Source organism: Orbicella faveolata, unplaced genomic scaffold (genome assembly GCF_042242905.1).
Source record: "Orbicella faveolata isolate gen_17 unplaced genomic scaffold, um_ofav_v1 contig_36, whole genome shotgun sequence".
Taxonomy (NCBI): domain Eukaryota; kingdom Metazoa; phylum Cnidaria; class Anthozoa; order Scleractinia; family Merulinidae; genus Orbicella; species Orbicella faveolata.
The window spans coordinates 15732250-15753171 of NW_028301565.1; the positions used below are offsets into that span (position 1 = coordinate 15732250).

General features: G+C 37.0%; 2 protein-coding genes across 3 annotated transcripts; one reads left to right on the forward strand and one right to left on the reverse strand.

Annotated features, from left to right (window-relative positions):
- Positions 1-474: 474 nt before the first annotated feature.
- Positions 475-14545, reverse strand: LOC149102405 (uncharacterized). Of its 2 annotated transcripts, XM_089274477.1 has the most exons (20): positions 14402-14503; positions 13218-13331; positions 10555-10614; positions 9906-9976; positions 8622-8751; positions 8398-8466; positions 8040-8149; positions 7492-7576; positions 7185-7256; positions 6600-6695; positions 5346-5432; positions 5047-5141; positions 4443-4562; positions 3948-4008; positions 3630-3740; positions 3085-3149; positions 2618-2689; positions 2239-2341; positions 1855-1921; positions 475-1773 (listed from the first exon to the last, which is right to left on the reverse strand). In XM_089274477.1, exons 4-20 carry the CDS (start codon positions 9932-9934, stop codon positions 1658-1660), a joined length of 1488 nt encoding a protein of 495 aa, XP_089130603.1. In that variant the 5' UTR covers positions 9935-9976; positions 10555-10614; positions 13218-13331; positions 14402-14503; the 3' UTR covers positions 475-1657. The 2 variants fall into 2 exon arrangements, with proteins under 2 accessions (XP_089130603.1, XP_089130602.1); XM_089274476.1 differs by lacking the exon at positions 13218-13331 and having other exon boundaries at positions 14402-14545.
- Positions 14546-14634: 89 nt separating this feature from the next.
- LOC110055926 (glutamate--cysteine ligase regulatory subunit-like) lies at positions 14635-20857 on the forward strand. The gene is made up of 10 exons (XM_020762357.2): positions 14635-14910; positions 15966-16040; positions 16709-16787; positions 17055-17111; positions 17426-17529; positions 17784-17879; positions 18243-18296; positions 18598-18658; positions 19630-19765; positions 19857-20857. The coding sequence occupies exons 1-10, from the start codon at positions 14743-14745 to the stop codon at positions 19882-19884; spliced, it is 858 nt and encodes a 285-aa protein (XP_020618016.2). The 5' UTR covers positions 14635-14742; the 3' UTR covers positions 19885-20857.
- Positions 20858-20922: the final 65 nt, after the last annotated feature.

The following is a 20922-nucleotide window of genomic DNA, read 5'->3' on the forward strand; positions in this document are numbered from 1 at the left end:
TTTAATGCCCCGTTTCTTTAAACAATGTGCGGTTCCTAAAATAAATGCATGAAGCGTACGTTTGAGAGAAAATCCTGTTCAAGGTCGAAAAGCAGTCCTAAGATAATGACAAATTACTACTTACAACGTTTACTGGGAAAAGGGTTGTTTCCCAAATTTCCTACGGTACTAAAAAGGACCCACGAACGCCATTAGTTTTAGGCCGTGAATGGTCAGATTTATCAAATAATAAAAATAATCAAATGGTCTGAATAGTAGCAGACATGTTAAAATTTTGAGAAACAGCACTACGTTTTTCAAAAGCATGTTTCAACAGAATCTTCGGTCATCTTCAGGTTAAATTACAAAGTACAGAGTTGAATATATAGTGTACGCAAAATGCTAATTGACTATAAGAACAAATGAAAACATGACAATGTAAAATATTACAAAGAAACTTAACATGGGCAGCCCATCGATTACTAATTGCAAATATCATGTTTATATTCCTTTTAATTTGCAATATACCATTTCATAGCAATTTTGAACATTTATAAGCAATAGTTTTGCACAGTTCCATCAGAGAATTTTCACCTGCTTGAATAGAGAGCTTGTACCTGTTTAACCAGTATTTAAGAGGAAAAAGAAGAAAACAAGAATATCCAAAGGATGGGGTGTTTTCACAAGAACAACGAAACAAATCATTTTTGATCCGTTTCCTCAGTAATTAGTTTTAATTTTGAATACCTATAAATTATGATCTACCTATATCCCTAATTAATCTGGTACTTATCGGATATTTCTCACATTCGTAAGAGGATTTATTTGAAAAGGATAATTAAAAAAAAACTTGATGCGAAAGTTTATGAAAATCCTTGTTACTAAACGTTCGTGAACAAATTCACTGACTGGTTATAAAAACATTTACCTCCGTAAAAGTCAGGAAAGTGATAACTACAGATATCTTACAAAAATATTTAATTTCTTTATTTTGCATTAAAAAACGTCTACTGTGGTGATGTGGTAACTTTTAAGAAAGTGCCTTTTTTAATTCGTAGAGATTTTCCAAAATGCTTATATATATTTATAACTCTATCTCTGAGCATTGCTCTCTCTGCTAGGTATCTTTGATGCATTGATTGGGTAAGCCAGCCCCATACACAGTAAAGAGGTTCATTATTTAATTTGGTAAAATCTCTGAAAGGAACTACGAAAAAATACTGTCCAAATATATTTTTCGCCTCAACAATGTGGCTGTGGAATCCAATTCTAAACATTTTCTAGTTCATCTGTTTTGTCATAAATTATATTAAATTAAATGTTATCTTACGACAAGAGATTTCATTTTGGTTCCTAGATTCTTCACCTCTACAGAGGTTTCAATTAACTGATAACCACGAGGATCAGTGGTAAAAGTGTTTCAATTGATAACCGATGTCATCTAGAAAGGCCTCAAAATTTAGCAAAACAATGCAATTCGTACAAGTCCACCTGGACCCGCCTTTGTTTTGGAAGTCCTACTGCGCGACTTGCTCACCAGCATGTGTGACTTTGTACCATGTGACCGGATCGTGCAAAGGGCTTATTTAGGATGAATAGTCAGAGGGATCGTTACAGAACCAAAGGCTTTAAAGTGATCCACCTCACAACAATTGCTGCGAGTCAATAATTCCTGTGTTTACTGTGCGAGCGTGCTGTCGATGTACTCGTCCACAGCTTCTTCCAGCGTATCCAAGCCCATTGGTCCAGCCGAGAGAAAAACGTGGTGATAATCTTTAATATCAAATTTAACCCCTGAAAAAACAAAAATACGTAATGAATGATGTCATCTCGACCTTCTTGTACTTCAAAAGTGTTCTTAGATAAAAAGTTTACCCAGTTTCTGTTCCGCTTTTCTTCTCAGTTCCCTTATCTTGATTTCTCCCACCTTGTAAGCACAGGCCTGTAACAAAGCAATACACGTAAGCACAAAAATGTAGCATTATCTGAGATCCCACGACTTGTTACATTAAGAGATTACGCATTATAGGTAACCGAAATCAAGCGGAGTCTTTCTTTATTGCTGCACAACTGAAAGTGCGTGTCATTACATATAAGTTAGGAAGAAAGTTAAAATAATAAAATATCATATAGTCAATTGCATACCTTCTTTTGCCAGCCAAACCCACATTCGAAGTAAAATGGATTATTAAAACATCTCCTATTCCAAATTGAAAGCATAAACTGTACAAAGTCAGGTAAAGAAAGACAGATACCAACCTGCCCAGGCCAGATAATGTAACGATCAACTTCCGTATTCACGTTGTGAAGAGACACTGCAGTGTTTTCTACCATGAAGTCCACGGCCTGCTGTCGACTCCATCTGAAACGTGATTAAAATCAAATGTTAGAAAAAGAGCAAAACCGCCATAGGGTTAATTGACTCAGAATCGTCCGTCGGTCTGCCTGCCTGTCTGCCTGTGTCTGTCTGTCTGTTTGCCTGTCTGTCTGTCTGTCTGTCTGTCCGCCTGCCTGCTTGCTTGCCTGTCTGTCTGTCTGTCTGTCTGTCTGTCGGTCTGTCTGTCTGCATGCGTGCCTGCCTGTTTGTCTGTCTGCCTGTTTCTCTCGCTGTCTGACTGTTTGTAACTCTTTTTCTTACCCGAAAGCATGCATCCCTGTATCGACTACTAATCTGCACGCTCTCAGAATTTCAGTTGACAATCGGCCAAACCTGAAAGAAAGCAAATAATAAAAGTAACTACATTGTTCAAAAAAGTCTGTACCATAACATTTATTTTTCATGCAAGAAATAGAGCGTCCACTATGGGGCGGGAAGTACAACACTGTTTATGGAAAATCACAAATCCATACAAGGAAACCAATATAGGGCGCAAAAGCTTTTATAACGAAGTAATCCCAATTTTCTCCTCAGTCTTCGGGAAGAATGTGCCGCCACAACATCAAAATAGACTCTATTCGAGAGAGACTAGGGACCACACAGACCATACTTGACAATGTATGTCTGACAGAGCTATTTACAAGAGGATAGTATGGTAATGAGACCAGAAAATGACAGGTTTAATAGTTGTTCTGTAGAGTAGCCATAGAACTATAAAATGAACTTACAAATCATAGGGATCTTTATACAAGCCCATCTCCTCGCCAAGATACTCACAGTACAGGCCCCAGCCCTAGAAGACAACAATCACGACTTCACTTGAATGCTGAACAAAAGTTATGAGCGTCTATTGGGTATCGAGTGATTGAGTATGTTACCTTCGATATAGTAAGGGCGAGATTAAAAATCAACGCAAGACTGTAAGTTTACGCCCCACAAGATACCAATACTGTTGTCAGTGACAATCCAAATCATAATTACTATTGACAATCACGCTTAATAGACACTCAAATGTACCTTTAAAGGTGCACAGCGCTACTTAATCACATAGTAAGTATCTGAAACAATATCTTGACAATACTCCTTTAAGAGTGAGAATTTAAAAGAAAGGAGGTCGACTTAGTCAAAAAATAAACTACTCACTGACTTTTTCAACAGGGGTAATCCATAAGCATCTTTATCTTATGTATATGATCAAGCGTTTAGTTTCTGGTGAAATCGCATTTTTGTTTCCTGTTATATTATATATATTTATTTAGGTAACATACAATACCTCCATGTAAGCAGTGTTTAAAGCAAACCGAGCTGGTACTTCATAGTACCTCCTGTCCTCCACATGCCGCCTGAAAGAAGGCTGTTCTTCCTGCTCCATGGCAAACGCAGTCTGAAATAAGGTATGTATTTCCTTGTTTGTTTTTTGTTTTTGTTTTCCCTTGTTTTTATTGTTTAATTAGTCAACAATCGAACGCTGGCTACTCTTATAGCCACGCATGAACCTGAGTTGACTTTCGTTTCGTTTTGTTTCGTTTCGCATCAAGTCGTTGCGTTTTGTTTCAATTTATGGCACATAAAAAATCGTTTTATGACTTACCTGTAAGTGATGGCCTGGTTCAGCCTCATGAAGAGCAAGAGACACCATCTCGTACTTTGGTCTGAAGAAATAAAACTCGTGTAAATAAACAGTTCCTGAATTTGCTGTGTATAATTATCAAAGTCAGATCATAGTTTCCGCTGGCTATGAAGGTTACAATTCGGTAGGAAAAGAGATTTACCGGACTCGATATATTTTGCATGCATGGTATCGAAACACAAACCCCGATACAAATCATTAACCTGCAACAAAGTAAATATAAACTTGATCATGTGCGAATTACGCTTATTCTTCCATATTGTGCCTTTTAAGTCATTCGGGAGATCAAACAGTTCTCTATTATAAACGGTCTGGATTTTCGACACCACGCATGTAATACAACCATACAAATTAAAATACTAAGAAGGAAAGAACTAAAGAGTGTAATAGGGCGAGGAGGGGAAAGGCAATAGATCCTGACGTTGTGGATACAGGCCTTAAATACATGGGTAGTACCTGGTATTGTGTTTGTAAGCGTTTACCATAAACACCCCTGGGCGCGAGCCGTCCTCAGATGGTCCCATGTAAAAAGCTGCTGGAGCCACTGGGGCTGCATCAGCTGGCGTCTCAGTAATCCTGCAAATTATAATGAAATGTTTCAACGTTGGTTTTCTCGAGTGCCGGAGTCGTAGTCGGGGTCAGAAGAACGCTTACTACCGAGTGAAAATAAAAAAAACCGAATCATAAGCTCGACGGAATCGCCGTCGGAAGAATCAGAATTCGATTTTCTTCGACGGGTTCCACTTACGAATCCGCCGCTTATGCTCCATTGAAAACTAAATTGTCGGAGTCGGAAGCAGAAGTAGCTTGCGGTACAGCCGGACGTGTCACCAATCCTCGATTGTCTGTGACGTAGGATAAACCAGAAGCGGAAGAACCAACCAATCACGATACCCAGAGTCGAACAGTAAGATTAATTTATATAGTTTGCAACTCCGACAATCCTGTTTTCAATAGATCATAAGTGATGACTCCGACTCCGTCTAGGTTCTCTAAGACCATGAAAACCCACTTCTGTACTCCCGCTCTCGTGTTTAACAAAAAAAGGTCCAAGACTTACTCGAATGGAGTCTTGGGTATTTCTTTGAAATAATCCTTCAGCTTCGGCTTGATAATCTTCTCACACAAATCTTTATAACCATTAAGCAGCTCTTCCTGTAAATTAAACCAGAGCAAGCGAAACTCATCAACAAATTTTGTAAACCCATAAAGAACTTTCAGAAGTTTACGGTATTTATTGTCTCCAAATTAGTATGCGATTTTCCCAGGCTACAAGCAATTGACACGTTAATACAAAAAAATAAAATAAAATCAATCAAATTAACAGGCAAATCTAAGATGACGAAGACATAAACTTACTTTTGTGTCATAATAAAACCGCTTTTCAGTTCTAAGCATCTCAAGGAATTCTTTAAAACTGCCTTCAAAACCCACCTCCTTGATAATCTGTAACAACGTTAACAGGAAACAAATGCGTATACATGAATTACTACGAGGAAGCCTTGAAAACAAGTTTCTTAAATGTCTACCATCATAGTTAGTAGAGGACCTATGTTATGGAACAGTCTACCGGATTCTGTTAAAAATACAACATCTCTTTCGTCTTTTAAATCTGCCCTCAAAACATTCTTGTTTCGGAAATCTTACTTTTGATTTATTTTATTTTATGAGGAACTGTATTTTGATTAATTATTTCATTTATTTTATTTATTACTGTTATTAGAAATATTTTATAGGATTTAACTAATTTATTTTTTATAGTAATGTAAGCGCATTGAGTTTTTTAAATGCACCCAAAAAACTTTATTATTATTATTATTATTATTATTATTATTATTATTATTATTATTATTATTATTATTATTCCCACAAGAACAGATCGTCCACACTGTCCGCCATCTTGAATGAACTTGTGCACGGTCAGAGTCACGTGACGGACCTGTTCAACATCAGAGACCGCTCTATTGTTTTGCCCTTTGAAGTTTGCCGGCTTTCATAACCAGTCCCCTCTACTAACTATGCTACCATGTAAACTGAAATAATTCAGTTGTTTAATGTATATGTGTTGTGTAATCTTTGCGACTTGTTTATTTTGATGATTCTTTGTATTTTTTTTTTAAAGACATGAAATATGTGCGTTAATGTAAATGTAATAGATGAAACTCATATATTGAGACTGCTGAACTTTTGATTTTTTCACACAGTGACAACAGCCAGAAACACTTCTCAGAACTCAGCCGCGAATGTTTTGACTTGAATCTCAAGAGGTCTCTTAAATAAATATTGTCTACTGGCCATGGTGTACTGAATTCGGAATTCTAGCATTGCTCAACGACAGTTACGTAAGTTCTCGACGAAATCTGGCGAATTTTTTGCCGATATTCGGCACATCCATCCAACATAACTGCAACAGATGTGCAGCAAAAATTTGTCCCTCTAGTCCCCTCCTATATTGATTTCTTTTCGTTATGTTTTATTTCTGTTTTCCTTTTAGCCCCCAACAAAGTACGTCTTTTAATTGTCTCTCAAGGTAAAAACAGTGTTACATTTATTTTAGGAAAAATACGGTTATTAACGTCGACGGGCTCAGCTTTGCTGGGTTTATTTTTTTACCTTATCCATTCTCGACCTTATTCTCCTGACTTCATTTTGTCCCAGATCATGAACTTCTTGCGCTGTCATGTCACAAGCAATGTGAAACTTTAGAGCCTGTGTGAGAAAGCAGAGAATAATTACAATCATTACAATTATTGCAAGTAGTTTCGAGGTAAATCCGAGCGTTCTGATTAGTTCTTTCTTGGTCGGGATTTTTCCATACGTATGCTGTATACATATACAAGTACATATAATACTTTTTTACATGTAAATAAAAAGTATATCCCGGAGTAAGAGGGCGAGCTATTGGAGGGGACACGGCACAAGAAAAAGCATTAAGTAAAAAAAAAAAAAATGATCAAATAAGAAGCATCTTTTTTTTCTTACAACGAGTTTCTATATCCTAATTTGAAGCAAAATTCGGTTATGAAGTTTTATTACCTTCAGTGATGGCTTTCAGTCAAGACGTTGTATGCTTAAATAGCATCATCTGTTTTATTTTTTGTTTTGTTTTGTTTTGTTTTTTTTCAATAACAGCTGACGTATTTTTACCTTGATCACTTCTCCATCACCCAGCTAACCTACTCCTTTTGTTCCTCTCACCTGCTTATAAAACTCAGTTCCATTTGGGAAATTAGCGCATGAAATGGAATCCCTTGTCTGACGAAGATACTTCTACAAAAGATCAAAAACACTGATTATAAAGACAACATGATTGAACAAAAGCCATAATTTATTGAATCTTGACTCACTTTAATACCAGGTTTGCAAATGTTAATTATTCATAGAAAATACAAGGGTTCTATTATTTAAAGATTACATTTATCTCAAACTAAATATAAATATACTACGATGGACTGATTGTCAGCCATGCATCTTGCGAAGACTACTTTGGATCATCTTTACTTACATCAAAGTAATAATCGTGGATCTTTTTAAATGCTAGTTTTACTTTTTCTTCTATCAGCTTAATACCACGTTCTTTGAATGATTCCCTACGAATAAAGACATCTTTTAAAGTGAGACTTTCCTGAGTAATGCAGGAGCCAGAGACAAAACATGATGACAAAAACTAACTCAATACTTATGAGAGCCATCCATTTAAATTATTAGGCAATGCAATATTTTGTTTCATGCAATTAACAGTATACCTTTTAGTTTACAGTTGAGAACAACTTGATTTGAAAAAGTAGATTAAATCAAGTGTCTGGTTTGTACTAGTTTGTGCAGTTCAGAGATGTCAAGGTTAAAAAAGTAGCCAATCTGCAAATTTAATAAGCACCCTTCCTTGACCTGCCAAAAATTGGTAATTGTCCTGAGTGCTAATTAAAATTTAAGTAAAAATAACCTTTCCTCCCAGGGTGATAAATGCACAAAACAAATTTGATTATTCCGAATAAAAACATAAAAATGCAAAAGACATGTACATGTACATGTAAGCAAAACAGATAAATGTACCTCTCTTCTTCTGAAAATGTTTCTGGAAACCTTTTTAGTGGGGTGAATAGATGGTTGTCACCTGTAATATCTGCATTCAACACTTTCTTGATTTGCTCTGGAACATGTGACTGAAAGAAATAAAATACATGTACATGTAATACAAAAATGTAACTATAAACAAATCAAGTAAAGTCAAGGTTTGGGCATAAGGCAGATATAATTGTGTTTCAACACTGTAATGACCTAAAACTGAATGTAATTATATGAATATGTATATATGCAGTAAAAAGTAAATATTATCACCAGTCTGGAGTCCTTTTTTTGTTTGTTTTTTTGCACAATTTGACAGCAGAAGATAAGATTCTAAAGAGCTTACCACTGTTAAATGGGGAGGTACATAGTGTGTTCTTACTCCTTCTTCCAGCAGAGCAATAAATTCAGAAGCCTGCAAAATAATTATAAATAAAGGCGCAAAATTAGTGCAAGTCCTAATATATATCTTAGCTAAACACAGACTTTAATGTACAAATCAGATCAAAACACAGGTTTAATCACAGCACAATTTTCATGTCACTACAATCGATATCCTAGTGCGAGTACCTGCGTTGGAAAGGCCTCCAGTCTTGAAAAATACTTTTCATAGTCTCCTTTGGTTTCAAACTTCATCCATGAAACCAGCCTCGAAAATTCCAACTGCGGTCCCTCCAAATTTATCAGAGGAAACAGGTAGCTGATTGGAAATGAAAGGTATACTGTTACATTACATGAAACGAAAAATTACAAGAAATTACACGAAATTATAGGGACATCTGCATCTTCCTTTATACATCTTCGCTCCGTTGCGTTGCGTTGCGTTGCATTTCGTTTTCTTTCGTTTCGTTCCGTTTTGGGTTCGTTTCGTTTTGGGTTCGTTTGGTTGCGTTTCGTTTTGGGTTCGTTGTGTTGCGTTAGATTTTGAGTTTGTAACATTGCGCTGCGATTCGATTCGTTTAACTCTGGATTCGTTGCATTTCATTTCTCGTTCGTTGCATTTCAAATCTCACTCGTTGCCTCTCTTTTTAAAAATCGATTCGTTTGGTTTTGGATTCTCTGCGTTTCATTTCTCATTTGTTACGTTTATTCTTGGATTGGCTGCATTGCGTTGCGTTTCAATTAGATTGGTTTCGGATTCGCTGCGTTTCATTTTGTATTGGTTGCGTAACGTTGTGTTCTTTACTTCGCTCCGTTCCCTTCCGCTTCGTTTTATTTCGGATTTATTTCGGATTCTCTTTGTTTTGCATTTGTTCTGTTCCGTTTGCTTTTTTGTACGTTCCGTTCCGTTGCGTTTTGGAGCCTTTGCGTTGCGTTAATGCGTTGAGTTGCATTGCGTTGGGCTGCGCTGCGTTTGTGTTGCAAACGTCAACTATGAAACTACCTAACTGGGCTCCGCCCAAATTTATTGGAGGAAACTGGTAGCTAATTGGAAATAACATATATACTGTAAAATTACATGAAATTACATGAAATTAGAGGTATTATTGCGTTGCGGATTGGATTCATTGCGTTTCGTTTGCGATTCGTCGTGTTGCGTTCGTTCGTTCTTTCGTTCCGTTCTGTTTCGTTCCATTTCAGCTTCATATGGTATGGTATTGTTTTATCGTTAGTATTATATTGTGTTTTTTTAAAAACTGGATCATTGGATAATGCAAATTCCAGAGTTTTCATTAACTAAGCCATCTTAGTATTTAAGTCATTACACCATACTGTAATACGGTAGGGGTTCTCGTAATTTTGGGAGGCATTTTTGCTTCTATTTTATTTCATATCCAATGTGTGCTCATAGAATATTGTTAAATAGCACTCTGCCACATGACTGTATAGTGTATATTGCATAATGTTTCCTACCTTTTATGCTTAGAGCCATCCAAATACATTTCGATTTCCCTTTGAAGAAGTTTAACATTTAGTGCATCACTCTGAAAAAAAAAATAAACAGTTTAAGTATAAATTTTAAGCATTGGTTAAACAGAGAAATGCTTTGGACACATGCATCCACATCAATCCTCCCCCACCCCCCTCCCTTTATCGATCCCCTACCACCCCTTAGACTAACAATACTGTTTGTTAACAACTAAAAAAAATGGCTTCCATATTAAACTGACATTGACACGTTAGAAGTATATCTGAGTTCATAACAAAAGTATATGATTTCCATTCCAATAAATCTGCTGTAAGTATCCAACACATAGCTGCTTTCAGTCAGTGTGTCACAATTCCTTTTCAATTGTTTTACATAATGTATTTTATTGCTTAAAATGCGCCTATAGAGATTAACAAAAATGAACATCGATGATTAACTGTATTTTAATACATTTCCTTGAGATACAGGTGCAGAAAGTGGTCACATGAGAAATTGCTTTAAATTAACTAGACTAATACCTACATGTGGATAGAATTATGCTGTTCACAATAATATGGTAAGATTTTGTACATGTAAATCTTTTTGTCTGAACAATTTAATGATGTACAGGATATAGTCTACATGTACATGTACCTTAGAAAGTTCAGATTTGGTAACTGCTTTTAACTTCTTGATGAAATCTCTGCAATCATCCTGGAATTTCAAAACACAGCAGATGTGCATTTTTCATTAAAATTTCAGTTAGGTTCAATTAATCCATTATACAAACCAAAGAACCTCAGGGTATGAAGGGTAGTGGTGCATCTCATAGACTACAAATTATATACCATGCTAACACAATGCAAGAGACTAATTTCATTCAAAAGAGTTTAAAGTCTGTGTCAAGTTAATTTTCCCTTATTGGCAGAGTTTCTGTACACTACGAGGGACTACTCTTAGTCTAGAGTTTCTGTAGGTTTAACCAATTCTGTTCTCCCCAGGTCACTTCATCTCTAGCATTCAATTTGTTAGCCATGGTATGCATTTTATACTCCTGGGTGGAAAGAGGGACTATGAGGATAGCGTGTCTTGGCCTACAACACAGAGCAATGACCTCACTCAGGATCAACCAGGGCAAGCACCCTAACCAACAGCTCACCACCACATCTCCCTCTGACAAATGCTTTAAGTTGCAAAAGCTCAAGAAATAAAACTCTATTTAAAATCTACTCTGCAAGTAATAATAAAAATAATAATAATAATAATTATAATAATAATAATAATAATGATGATAATGATAATGACAATGACAATGACAATGACAATGATAATGATAATGACAATGACAATGACAATGACAATGACAATGACAATGATAATGATAATGATAATAATAATAATGGTTTATTAAACAGATCCATGAGGTCACTCTTCTCTGTTAAATTACATTATTTACAATTAAAACAAATTGCGTTATCCACAATAAATATTAACAACAACTCTAACTATTTGAGATCCTAATTTACTCAAACATATAATGATTTATCCCTGAGTCAGTCATAAAGATTTTTGTTTTTCCAAAAAGGACAGATAAATAGAAACTTAACCCCAAATTTTTTATTGGGCTAACTCTTTTATAAGTGCCTCCCTTTTCACAAGGAGCAAGAAATTCAAGTGATATGGCTGTTACATGTATTAACCGGAGATCTTAAGATGTTCTATCCTTCCTCGCTCTATTTTCCTACACTATCCCCAGTCATCCCCTGATAATCCCCCCCCGCCCCCCAAACCCACTTTGCCTTTACAACCAATACAGTAAATTTCAGACTGTCGTTACCACTCTATTATCATACCAATCTGGGCACAAATTGACATATTGTATTTGCAGTTGTGGGGGAATTACTGCTCATACTGTCACACAATAATCAATAACACTGTGCAACAATTAAATGATCATACTTTTGGTAAAAAGGGTCATGGCCCATACATGTACAGCCAAAGCTTATGGTCATCTGATGATGGTTTATGTAGATGAAGTGGTAAGGAGTATTTCTACTCCCTTCTGGGTGGGATGCTTCATGTAGTCTATTGTAGGGTTACACCCTGACATTTAATTCTCTGGTACCCATTTTTACACATAGATGAAGCTGGAAGTACTGTGAAAGTTAAGTGCCCTCCCCAAGAACACAACGTAACGCTTGATCTGGAGTTCAGCACATTATCCATTAGGCCACCACGCCTTCACATTTATGATTAATATAACAAAAATAGAGCAAAAAAACTAGAACCTACCAGTGTTCCCTTTTCATCTGTCTATAAGCACCCCCTATCTATTTACAGTGTAAACCCTTCCCCCTTGCCCTGTCTAAAATGCAACATCTTAAATCTTGAAGTGAAGAGCTAGCATTGCCCATGTTTCAGATTTGGACCCTCTCCCCAGTATAAATTTAAATATTCTCACACTGATTATACTAGTGAAGTAATAAAAGCATGCAATAAAGTTCTCTCACTCCCTAGTTTAAAACATAATTTCTAGTGGGTTTAGCCCTAGTAGTTAGGGTGCTGGACTTGTAATCCAGAGGCCATGCAATCTCCCTCCCCCTGCTACGAACGCCTGCCAAAATACAGGGCTACTTATGTACCCCAATCACAGCACAATGCTAGTGTGGCCTTTTAAAGAGTGTGGGAGACATTGACAATATCATTTTCAAATCCTCTTAGAAACTATAGCATATATTTTTGCAGTGAAAAAGATGTTTGAGTGTTTGTTGAGTTTTGCACTCTCTAACAAGATGCAATCCAAGATATAAGCAATCCAAGCAGTTGTGAAATTTAAGTCTCAAAAAAAAAATTCAGGCCTGAACGCTATTCGAACCCATGACCTCTGCGATACCAGTGTCTTCATATCTTTCTCTGCAGTTCAAATATATGATCTTTCATATAATTATTCACTTGCATTCTTCACCATCTACAGGTATATACTGAACTCACAACATGATCAGCTCCCAGTTGGCTTGATAGCTCAGTAGGTACAGCACTGCACCGGTATCGCAAAGGTCATGGGTTCGAATCCCGCTCTGGCCTGAATTTTTTTTTTCAGGCTTTAATTTCACAACTGCTTAAGTTGCATATATAACTGCGATGATCAATCATGTCTTCGGGAACCTGTTAAGTTTAAGAGTGGCTTTTTATTTCACAATGATCTCCAGGTGACCTTTACAAACAAAGGGATAGGGATGTGCTGTATGTTTCAGCTGACGTTCCTTGGGGAGGAAGATTGTGTGACGAGTCTAAAAAGTGTCTGCATAGGAGCCTACCCTGCCACTAATTCAGGATTTGTTTTCGGTGGTCCCACATTCAACTCCTGTATGCTGTGTACCAGTGTATAGCCAACTGGTCTGCCTCCACCAGTTTGGATTTTTAACAAGTTTCTGTTTTGAAGAATATATGAAATAATTCATATTTGAACTGCGGTTGTAGATGAAAGTGAAGAATGATCATCACAGTAAATTTTCCAATTTAAGCATTTGGAAAGAAGAAGCCTGAAAAAAATCAGGGCTTCAACGGGATTCAAACCCATGACGTCCACGATACCAGTGCGATGCTCTACCAACTGAGCTATGAAGCCACACTGCAGTTCAAATATGAATTATTTCATATATTCTTCACATCATTTCACTCCTCACGGGAAGATATGAACTCAGTTAATTGACCTCGCTCCCAATGTGTGGCTTCATAGTTCAGTTGGTAGAACATTGCACCGGTATCACAGAGGTCACAGATTCGAATCCCATTGAAGCCCTGATTTTTTTCAGGCTTCTTCTTTCCAATTGCTTAAATTGGAAAATTTACTGCGATGATCATTCTTCAATTTCATCTACAACCGCAGTTCATATATGAATTATTTCATATATTCTTCACATCATTTCACTCCTCATGGGAAGATATGAACTCAATTAATTGACCTCGCTCCCAATGAATGGCTTCATAGCTCAGTTGGTAGAGCATCGCACCAGTATCGCGGAGGTCACGGGTTCGAATCCCATTGAAGCCCAGATTTTTTTCAGGCTTCTTCTTTCCAATTGCTTAAATTGGAAAATTTACTGCGATGATCATTCTTCACTTTCAAGTTTCTGTTTATGAACAAAGTTCTCATCAATGTAAACTACTGGGACACCAGTAGTTGTGTCTACTTACATGTAGCTATAAATTAATTTTTTTCTTGTTTATGGAAATCACGAGAGCTTAAGTGCAAATTCTGTTTCGCTTCTACCCTGTGTTACTCACATGCACGACAATTTTTATACTGTCCTTTACATATTTTAGCTATCTTTTCGAAATTGTCTAATATACACTCTACACATGTACCGACTATGTACAAACATGGTACACAAGATATGGGGACCCTTCTAATCCGCTGCTATTGTTTGTATTTTTGGTGGTAAGTCGGCCGCCCATAGTCAAAGTATCATGTGATGTTTATAGCAAGTTATTACTCTACCTGTCTCTTGGCATACGCGCCCAAACTGTGATCATCCAAGCTATTGTCGTAAGTGTGAACGCCAATCTGAGTCGCGAATTCTGGACTCTCCTTCAAGCGCCACTCCCAAAATGACCTCAAAATATTCTCCACCTCAGCTGACATTGTTGAATTATCGGTAAATATAGAGCTGCTGAAACTCAGAGAGGTGCAGTTTTACGAAGAAAAGGCAGAATAGCTCTAAAGAACACGAGTAACTCACGGGCAAGGAAAATCCACGTTTCGTGACACGAAGCCAGCAAAGCTACCTGGGAATTGTGTATCTCTACGAGCCAGCGATATTCATTTGCACGTTTAGAACAATGGCGAACGAACCGGCGTCTAATGGCTGCGTTACTAGCGAAGGTTTAGCCACGAAATTCAGCTCAGAAGAAGCTCTTAAATTTGCGAAAAAGCTGTACATACACGGAGGAAACATTTCCAACTGGAACAGAATCAAAAGAAAAACAACCCCGAGTTCTGCTGATGAGGTTAGTGACAACTTACGATAGTCTGGATAGTGCAGTGCTTTGGTTTATGAGAAATGCAGTAGCGATACCAGTTTGTTGTCTTATTAAATAGCCTCACCTTTATACTGCAACCATAATTAAAAAATATTGACATTATCCTCGTAAAGGAAAAGCGCATGAAAGCTTTGCAAAGCTTCCTGCTTTTGGTTGGGCGTTTTCAATTTCACTGGGAAACGTGATTTCACAATTGGCTGCAATAAACCTGCCAAAGATTTAGGCAGGTTAAAATTCTTATTACTAATCACTGAGATTCTTGTAGGTTCTAGATGATAGGAATTCATTTATTTATTTATTCTTTTATCGAAACTGTTCGATATTTTGCCGTACAAATGAAGAATGAGGTCATGATAAAAACAGGTACCTCCTACATTCGATCGTGACTCGACAGTTTTAACTAAAATTCTTGCAGAGTAACATGTTCAAAACAATCGATAAATTCTTCGTTCGATTCTCGCTTTGCATCATGAGAAAGTATCTGAAATATTATGGTAACAGGCAATGCATTGATCAAAGGCAGTATAACTAGAAAATAGTTTGTTTTCAAACAAAATAATTGCAGTGTCATGCTCGTCTGTTAGCATTTCCTTAATTTTAAGGGCAGTGATGTGAACTGCTATTTCTCGGAATTAAGGAACAAGTTAGGGAATCCAATAACTGTAACTGTTTTTCCTAAATCTGCAAACCTACCAAAAAAGGTCAATGGTGTTTAGCATTCATAATTCAATTTCCAGTTCTTGGACTAAAAATTGGAGATAGTAGAACGTTAATGTACTACATTTAAAGTGATTCTAAAGAGATTAAATATCCAAAATGTACAGGAATTCTAGGATTACATTTCCAACTGAAAAATAAAAAACAATCACAACAGTGGGTTGTGTGCAGTATAAAACTACTGTTAGTGAGACAAGTAGTCTGTACTGAAAGTATTGTATTAGTAAGGTAAGTTTTGCAAATAAAAGAAGGGGAAACATGGAAATTGATCAATGCCAGGTCTAAGATCCTACTATTTTTCTTAGCTTTCAGAGAGCATTGGAACAACCCTAAGTAGTGGTTTGCTGCCGGTAAACAACAATGAGCAGGAGTTTAGCCCAGTAAGTTATGTTTGATAACAATCTCTTGTCAGTTGATACAATGTATTAAATCTGACAATGCCATTAAAACATCCTCCTTACACATGTAGCATGTCATGCTGTGGCCAACCCTCACAGTTAAGTTGTCTGCAGATTTCTGATATTATACCGATTTCTGCAAAGATACTCCCACAATCTACTCTGGTTGTGACATGGAGTAATCAAATGGGAAGACTGTAAGGCAAGACTAAATTGGTCTATTCCCAAAATAAATGTAAAATTGTGCAGTTGCTGAAAATATCCACACTTCCCCCCCCCCCCCCTCCCCCTTCCCCTCCTCCTCACAGAAAGGATTGGAATTTCCTGAGGTGGGGAAATTAGAAAAAAATCCCTTCCCATTACGGATTTTTTGATTTCTTGGCTATATCTGAATGCTTGGTGTATTTCTTATCACAAATTCCTCCCCCCTGCATTTTGAAATAATTTCTAATCTACTTATCCGAGAGAGCTTTCTGCAGGTCCAGTGCTAATGTGATGGTTATGTTCCAGTTAGTACCAATCATAATGTGGTAATATCCATCCTGCAAGCAGAACCTCTTGTGTTTCTTTTTCCAAGAACAGAGAGGAGCATCTGATTGCAGGCTGGGTAACATCTTTAAATGTAATTTAATTTAATTTTCTATTTGCAGAGAAAAGCAATAAGGTGTGTCAACAAAAATTTTGTGGAGAGAATAGAGCGAGGAGAGAGAGAGCATCTTAAGATTTCTGGTAAATACATGTGACAGCTGTATCACTTAAATGGAGCCTGGCGTAAAATTATTAATATGAGTAATAAAGCTGTCAATGTTAAATGTACACATGTACACATATGGTCACAAAAAGAAATATTTGCCTGGATTAAACATTTGCAGTTATACATTTACAGTTGTAATGTGTACATATATGTACAATTTCTAAAATAATTTTTATTATTTGTTAATTTACATGGCTTTTGTATTTAACAAATAGCATTACTATTTACTTTTTTCCTTTCAGTGAAAGTGTTTGCAGTTGACCTCAGACCTGCTATCATCCAAGATGCATTATTTAGAGGTAATGCTGCTCGTATTAACCATGGTGAATACTCTAGACTGTCTTCTTTTTCGCTCGTACAGTGTTTGACTCCCAAATTAGGAGGGAGGTACAGGCAGTGACCTTGTCGGTAGCCAGCTGGACTCTAGATTGAGCTGTTCAAGTTGGAGCCTTGAGCAAAGGTTACTGTTATGTGCTGTGTTCTTGTGCAAGACACTTGACTGTCATACTGACTTTGTTGTCAATTGGGTACCTCTGCCAGGTGCCTCTCCGCCCATTTGATCTTCTTTGACACCCATAATAACCTTATGTTAATTTTATCTTGGGTGCAAAAGCTATGTGTGAGCTTGGAGTGGAATCTGTGGAGACATTGTTCTTGGCATTACCTGAAAATTTACAAGGTGAAGAGAATTTAAAGGTGCTAAAAGGTTTCTGGGAGGTAAGTCTTCATAACCAAGAAATACACATCAGACATTATTATTAATAAGTAGCCGCAGCAGTAATTAAAATTGACGAATGCAACCAAGGAAAGAAGTATACATGTACGCGTGTTCATTCTTAAAATCATTTATAGTAATTTTGCAAGATCCATATGTACGTGTACAGAGCTCTGTGCATGTGCATTCGAAATTTGTTATGGTTAGAATATTTGGAATGAACTAACCAGTGAATGTTTTCAATTGGTTATGTTAGGAAATGGAGTGTTTGCTAGACAGTGGATATGTGGACAGTTTGGGTGTATGTGACTTGGACAAAAACATACTGGAAAAACTTTACGAATGGGCACGAGTAAGAAATACAAAGTTATGTACAATATGTTTGCAAATGACAAGTTAGATTTTTTTATTGGTGACATGTGTGGTCTTGCCCATCATACTTGACTCTTTCTCTGTAGTGCTGTATTCATTTGTGACTGTTTACATTGTCAGCATTACAATTTTTAAGATTACAAAAAAATGTATCTTCCTGCTGTAGTTTTCTCTTCATGTTTTGAAAGAAGCATGAAAAGTGACAGTGCCCATGTACATGTACATGAAACACTCATGGCACCTATTCAAGTGGAATAGCGTTATTTAATGCTTAAAAGCACTTATAACTAACTGATGTTATCGATGGCCTTCTTAAAGTATGTTATGTTGTGTCTTGTTTCAGGTGAAGCCTCAGATCAACCAAGTCAATCTTGCTTCTTGTTGTGTCATGCCAAAGGTACCTAACACTTGTTAAATTTAATAGAAGAGTTGACCAGAAACGGGAGGCGACATTTAAATGCGCATATTAAAGAGGTTTTTCAAAAGCAAGTTACAACCTGTTAAGTGTATTTTAGGTGTATGGTGAACGAGATAAAGGTGGGAAGCCATCAAGTACAGTGGCATATGTCGTCTTTAGATATCACAATGGTTGCCAACATTTGAAGGCTACATCAGAAAACGTGACAGACGGATGTACCTAGATTATCGGGAGAGTTCTAACATTACAAATTATTTATTTGGTATATTGCGTTCTGCAGGAGCTTGTGGCATTTAGTGAGAAACATGATATTCAACTGCTGACACATGCCGATCCAAAAGGTACGTGAATAAACAAAAAGTAAAGTAAGCTATAATATTAGAAGTACAGTGGAAACTTTATTAACCACGCTTAAGGTCTCGTGCCCCTCAGTAGAGTGTCAGTGGCTTTCTAGTCCTCTTAGTTCTCTGTTTCTTACAAGTGGTTTTTGTAGTTCTCGTGCTGCTTGTAGATGTTGTGGTTGTTTGTTTGCCGTGATTCTCGTGGACCCAACATAAATAACCAGAACCTAACGTGGAGAACCACAGTGACAACGGGACCCTTGACAACCTTAAGAACTAGAGAATCGCAAGAACCACATGAAGACAACACAAGACAATCCAAGACAATAAGAGCAAAGAGAACCACAACGACGACGAGGGAACCAACAGAACGATATGGACCACAAGAAAGAGGGAACTGGCCATGACATCCAAGATAACCAAGAGAAGCACTGGAACCACGAGAAACATGAAAACCATGTTTCAGGGGCGGATCTAGGGGGAGGGCGCAGGAGGAGCGTACCCCTCCCTGAGATGAAGCCTTCTTCGTATTCGCTTTTAAAAGTTGTTTACCTCACTAGTCAGTTACGCCATTCCTTAGTGGTGCACCCCCTCCTAAGAAAAATCCTGGATCCGCCCTTTTGACTGGAACCAGAAAACCACAAGGGCCAGTGAAGTACCTTGGGAAGAACAATGACGTAACTCAGTACATGTATCATGACAACCAAGCCTGGACAACCGAGATAGCCTCAAAAACCACAGGAACCGAGTGAAGAACTACGGAAACCAGACAAACACGAGAAATACAAAAAACGGAGAACCATGGACTGCTAGTTAAAAATTTTCTGAATTCCGGGTATCAGCGAGCCATCTACACCAAATGTAAACTATGTTGCAATAATGGAATTGATAAATAGATAAATAGATTTCTTCAAATTCATTTTAAATCGAAAAGATATCAAGTGGTATTCTCTTTTACAAACTTTCCGCAGACATCCTGACCAAAGAGAGTCTGCAAGAAGTGCTGACAGAAGGCTGTGAAAATGTACCGGTCCAAGGTTGGAGGCCCGTGTGGGTCCTCAGGTATTCCGTGCTTGTAAAGTGCCGTGGAGTTATCAAAAATAAAGGGTACGTTGTAAACAATGGCTTTTTTTTTTTTAGCAATTTTGGCATACTTTTGACTTTATCTAACAGTCCTATTTCGTTTGTTCCACTTCAGGTACATAGTCAGTTGCGAGCAAGATTAAATGGCCCCTTCTGGATAACTTCATGTTTAATACACTCTCACGCCAAGTCACAGACACTTATATTTTGTCATCTGATTGTACTGCCTTGATGGTGACTCCAACACTACATGTCGCACGATCGTAATACTCACTCCACGATTTACTCCACGAATAATTGTGTTTCATTCATATAGGGCAACACAGAACTGTTATTTCATTAGCTACAATTAAAGGGGAAGGTTTAACTTAGGAAATTTTTACAATGTGCGCTTGTTTAATGCTTAAAAAAATAACGAGTGTGAAGATTTAAGACCCTTGATCGGTAGGTAATGTACGAAACTGGTGAATAACATTGATCACTGAAACTCTGGATAGGGTGGTTGTAAATTATCACTATAATTGTTGCTTCGTGTATTCTAAGCGGTAAGACTATGATGAACGGTATTTTTTTAGCAATAGAACAACTCAACAGTCTTTAATTACTTACACATAAATAGCAATGCAGTGAACTAACCAAACCGAAGGTGATGTAAATTTGACTTTGTAGATTATTTGTATTTTCGTTTTGGTGCTGTACAGAACGTGTGACGCTATATCGAGACATAATTATTCTTTTGATACAATTTGTTGGTTTATTTATGGGGAAAATAAAAACTGTAGGTAAGAGGTGTAATGGATAATGGTAAAAACTTTAAATAGTGCTTTGTTTATCTCTGTAAATGTTTTACTATCTCAACCTTACATCAATACTTTCTCAAAGACTTTTATACAGCACGCATGAAAACACGGGAGATAAATATTCAGCTTTAAACAAACTGTTAACTTTTGTGCGTATTTGTTGATTTATTTGTCAGTTTTTTTTTGTGTTACTGGTTTGCCCAGTTTTCTTCAACAGTTTGCTCACACATGGAATCGTTCCTGGAAACGAGTGAAATCGTCTGATTTTATGTACGTTTTCCACTTTAAAACAAAATAAAAGGCTTTTCATACTACATGTACGCGAGTCCATGATGGTGTCCATGAGTATATCAAGATGCAGTGAGCAAACCTTTTGTTGGC

Excerpts from the sequence above, each read along its gene's own strand:
- LOC149102405 (XM_089274476.1), bottom strand. The coding sequence starts at position 14,545 with ATGTCAGCTGAGGTGGAGAATATTTTGAGGTCATTTTGGGAGTGGCGC. Across the intron at positions 5,142-5,345 it reads GGTTTTATTATGACACAAAA|GAAGAGCTGCTTAATGGTTA; the intron begins GTAAGTTTATGT and ends TTTAATTTACAG. Across the intron at positions 3,150-3,629 it reads TAAACACTGCTTACATGGAG|GGCTGGGGCCTGTACTGTGA; the intron begins GTATTGTATGTT and ends GTTGTCTTCTAG.
- LOC110055926 (XM_020762357.2), top strand. The coding sequence starts at position 14,743 with ATGGCGAACGAACCGGCGTCTAATGGCTGCGTTACTAGCGAAGGTTTA. Across the intron at positions 16,041-16,708 it reads ATGAGCAGGAGTTTAGCCCA|AGAAAAGCAATAAGGTGTGT; the intron begins GTAAGTTATGTT and ends TTCTATTTGCAG. Across the intron at positions 19,766-19,856 it reads GGAGTTATCAAAAATAAAGG|GTACATAGTCAGTTGCGAGC; the intron begins GTACGTTGTAAA and ends GTTCCACTTCAG.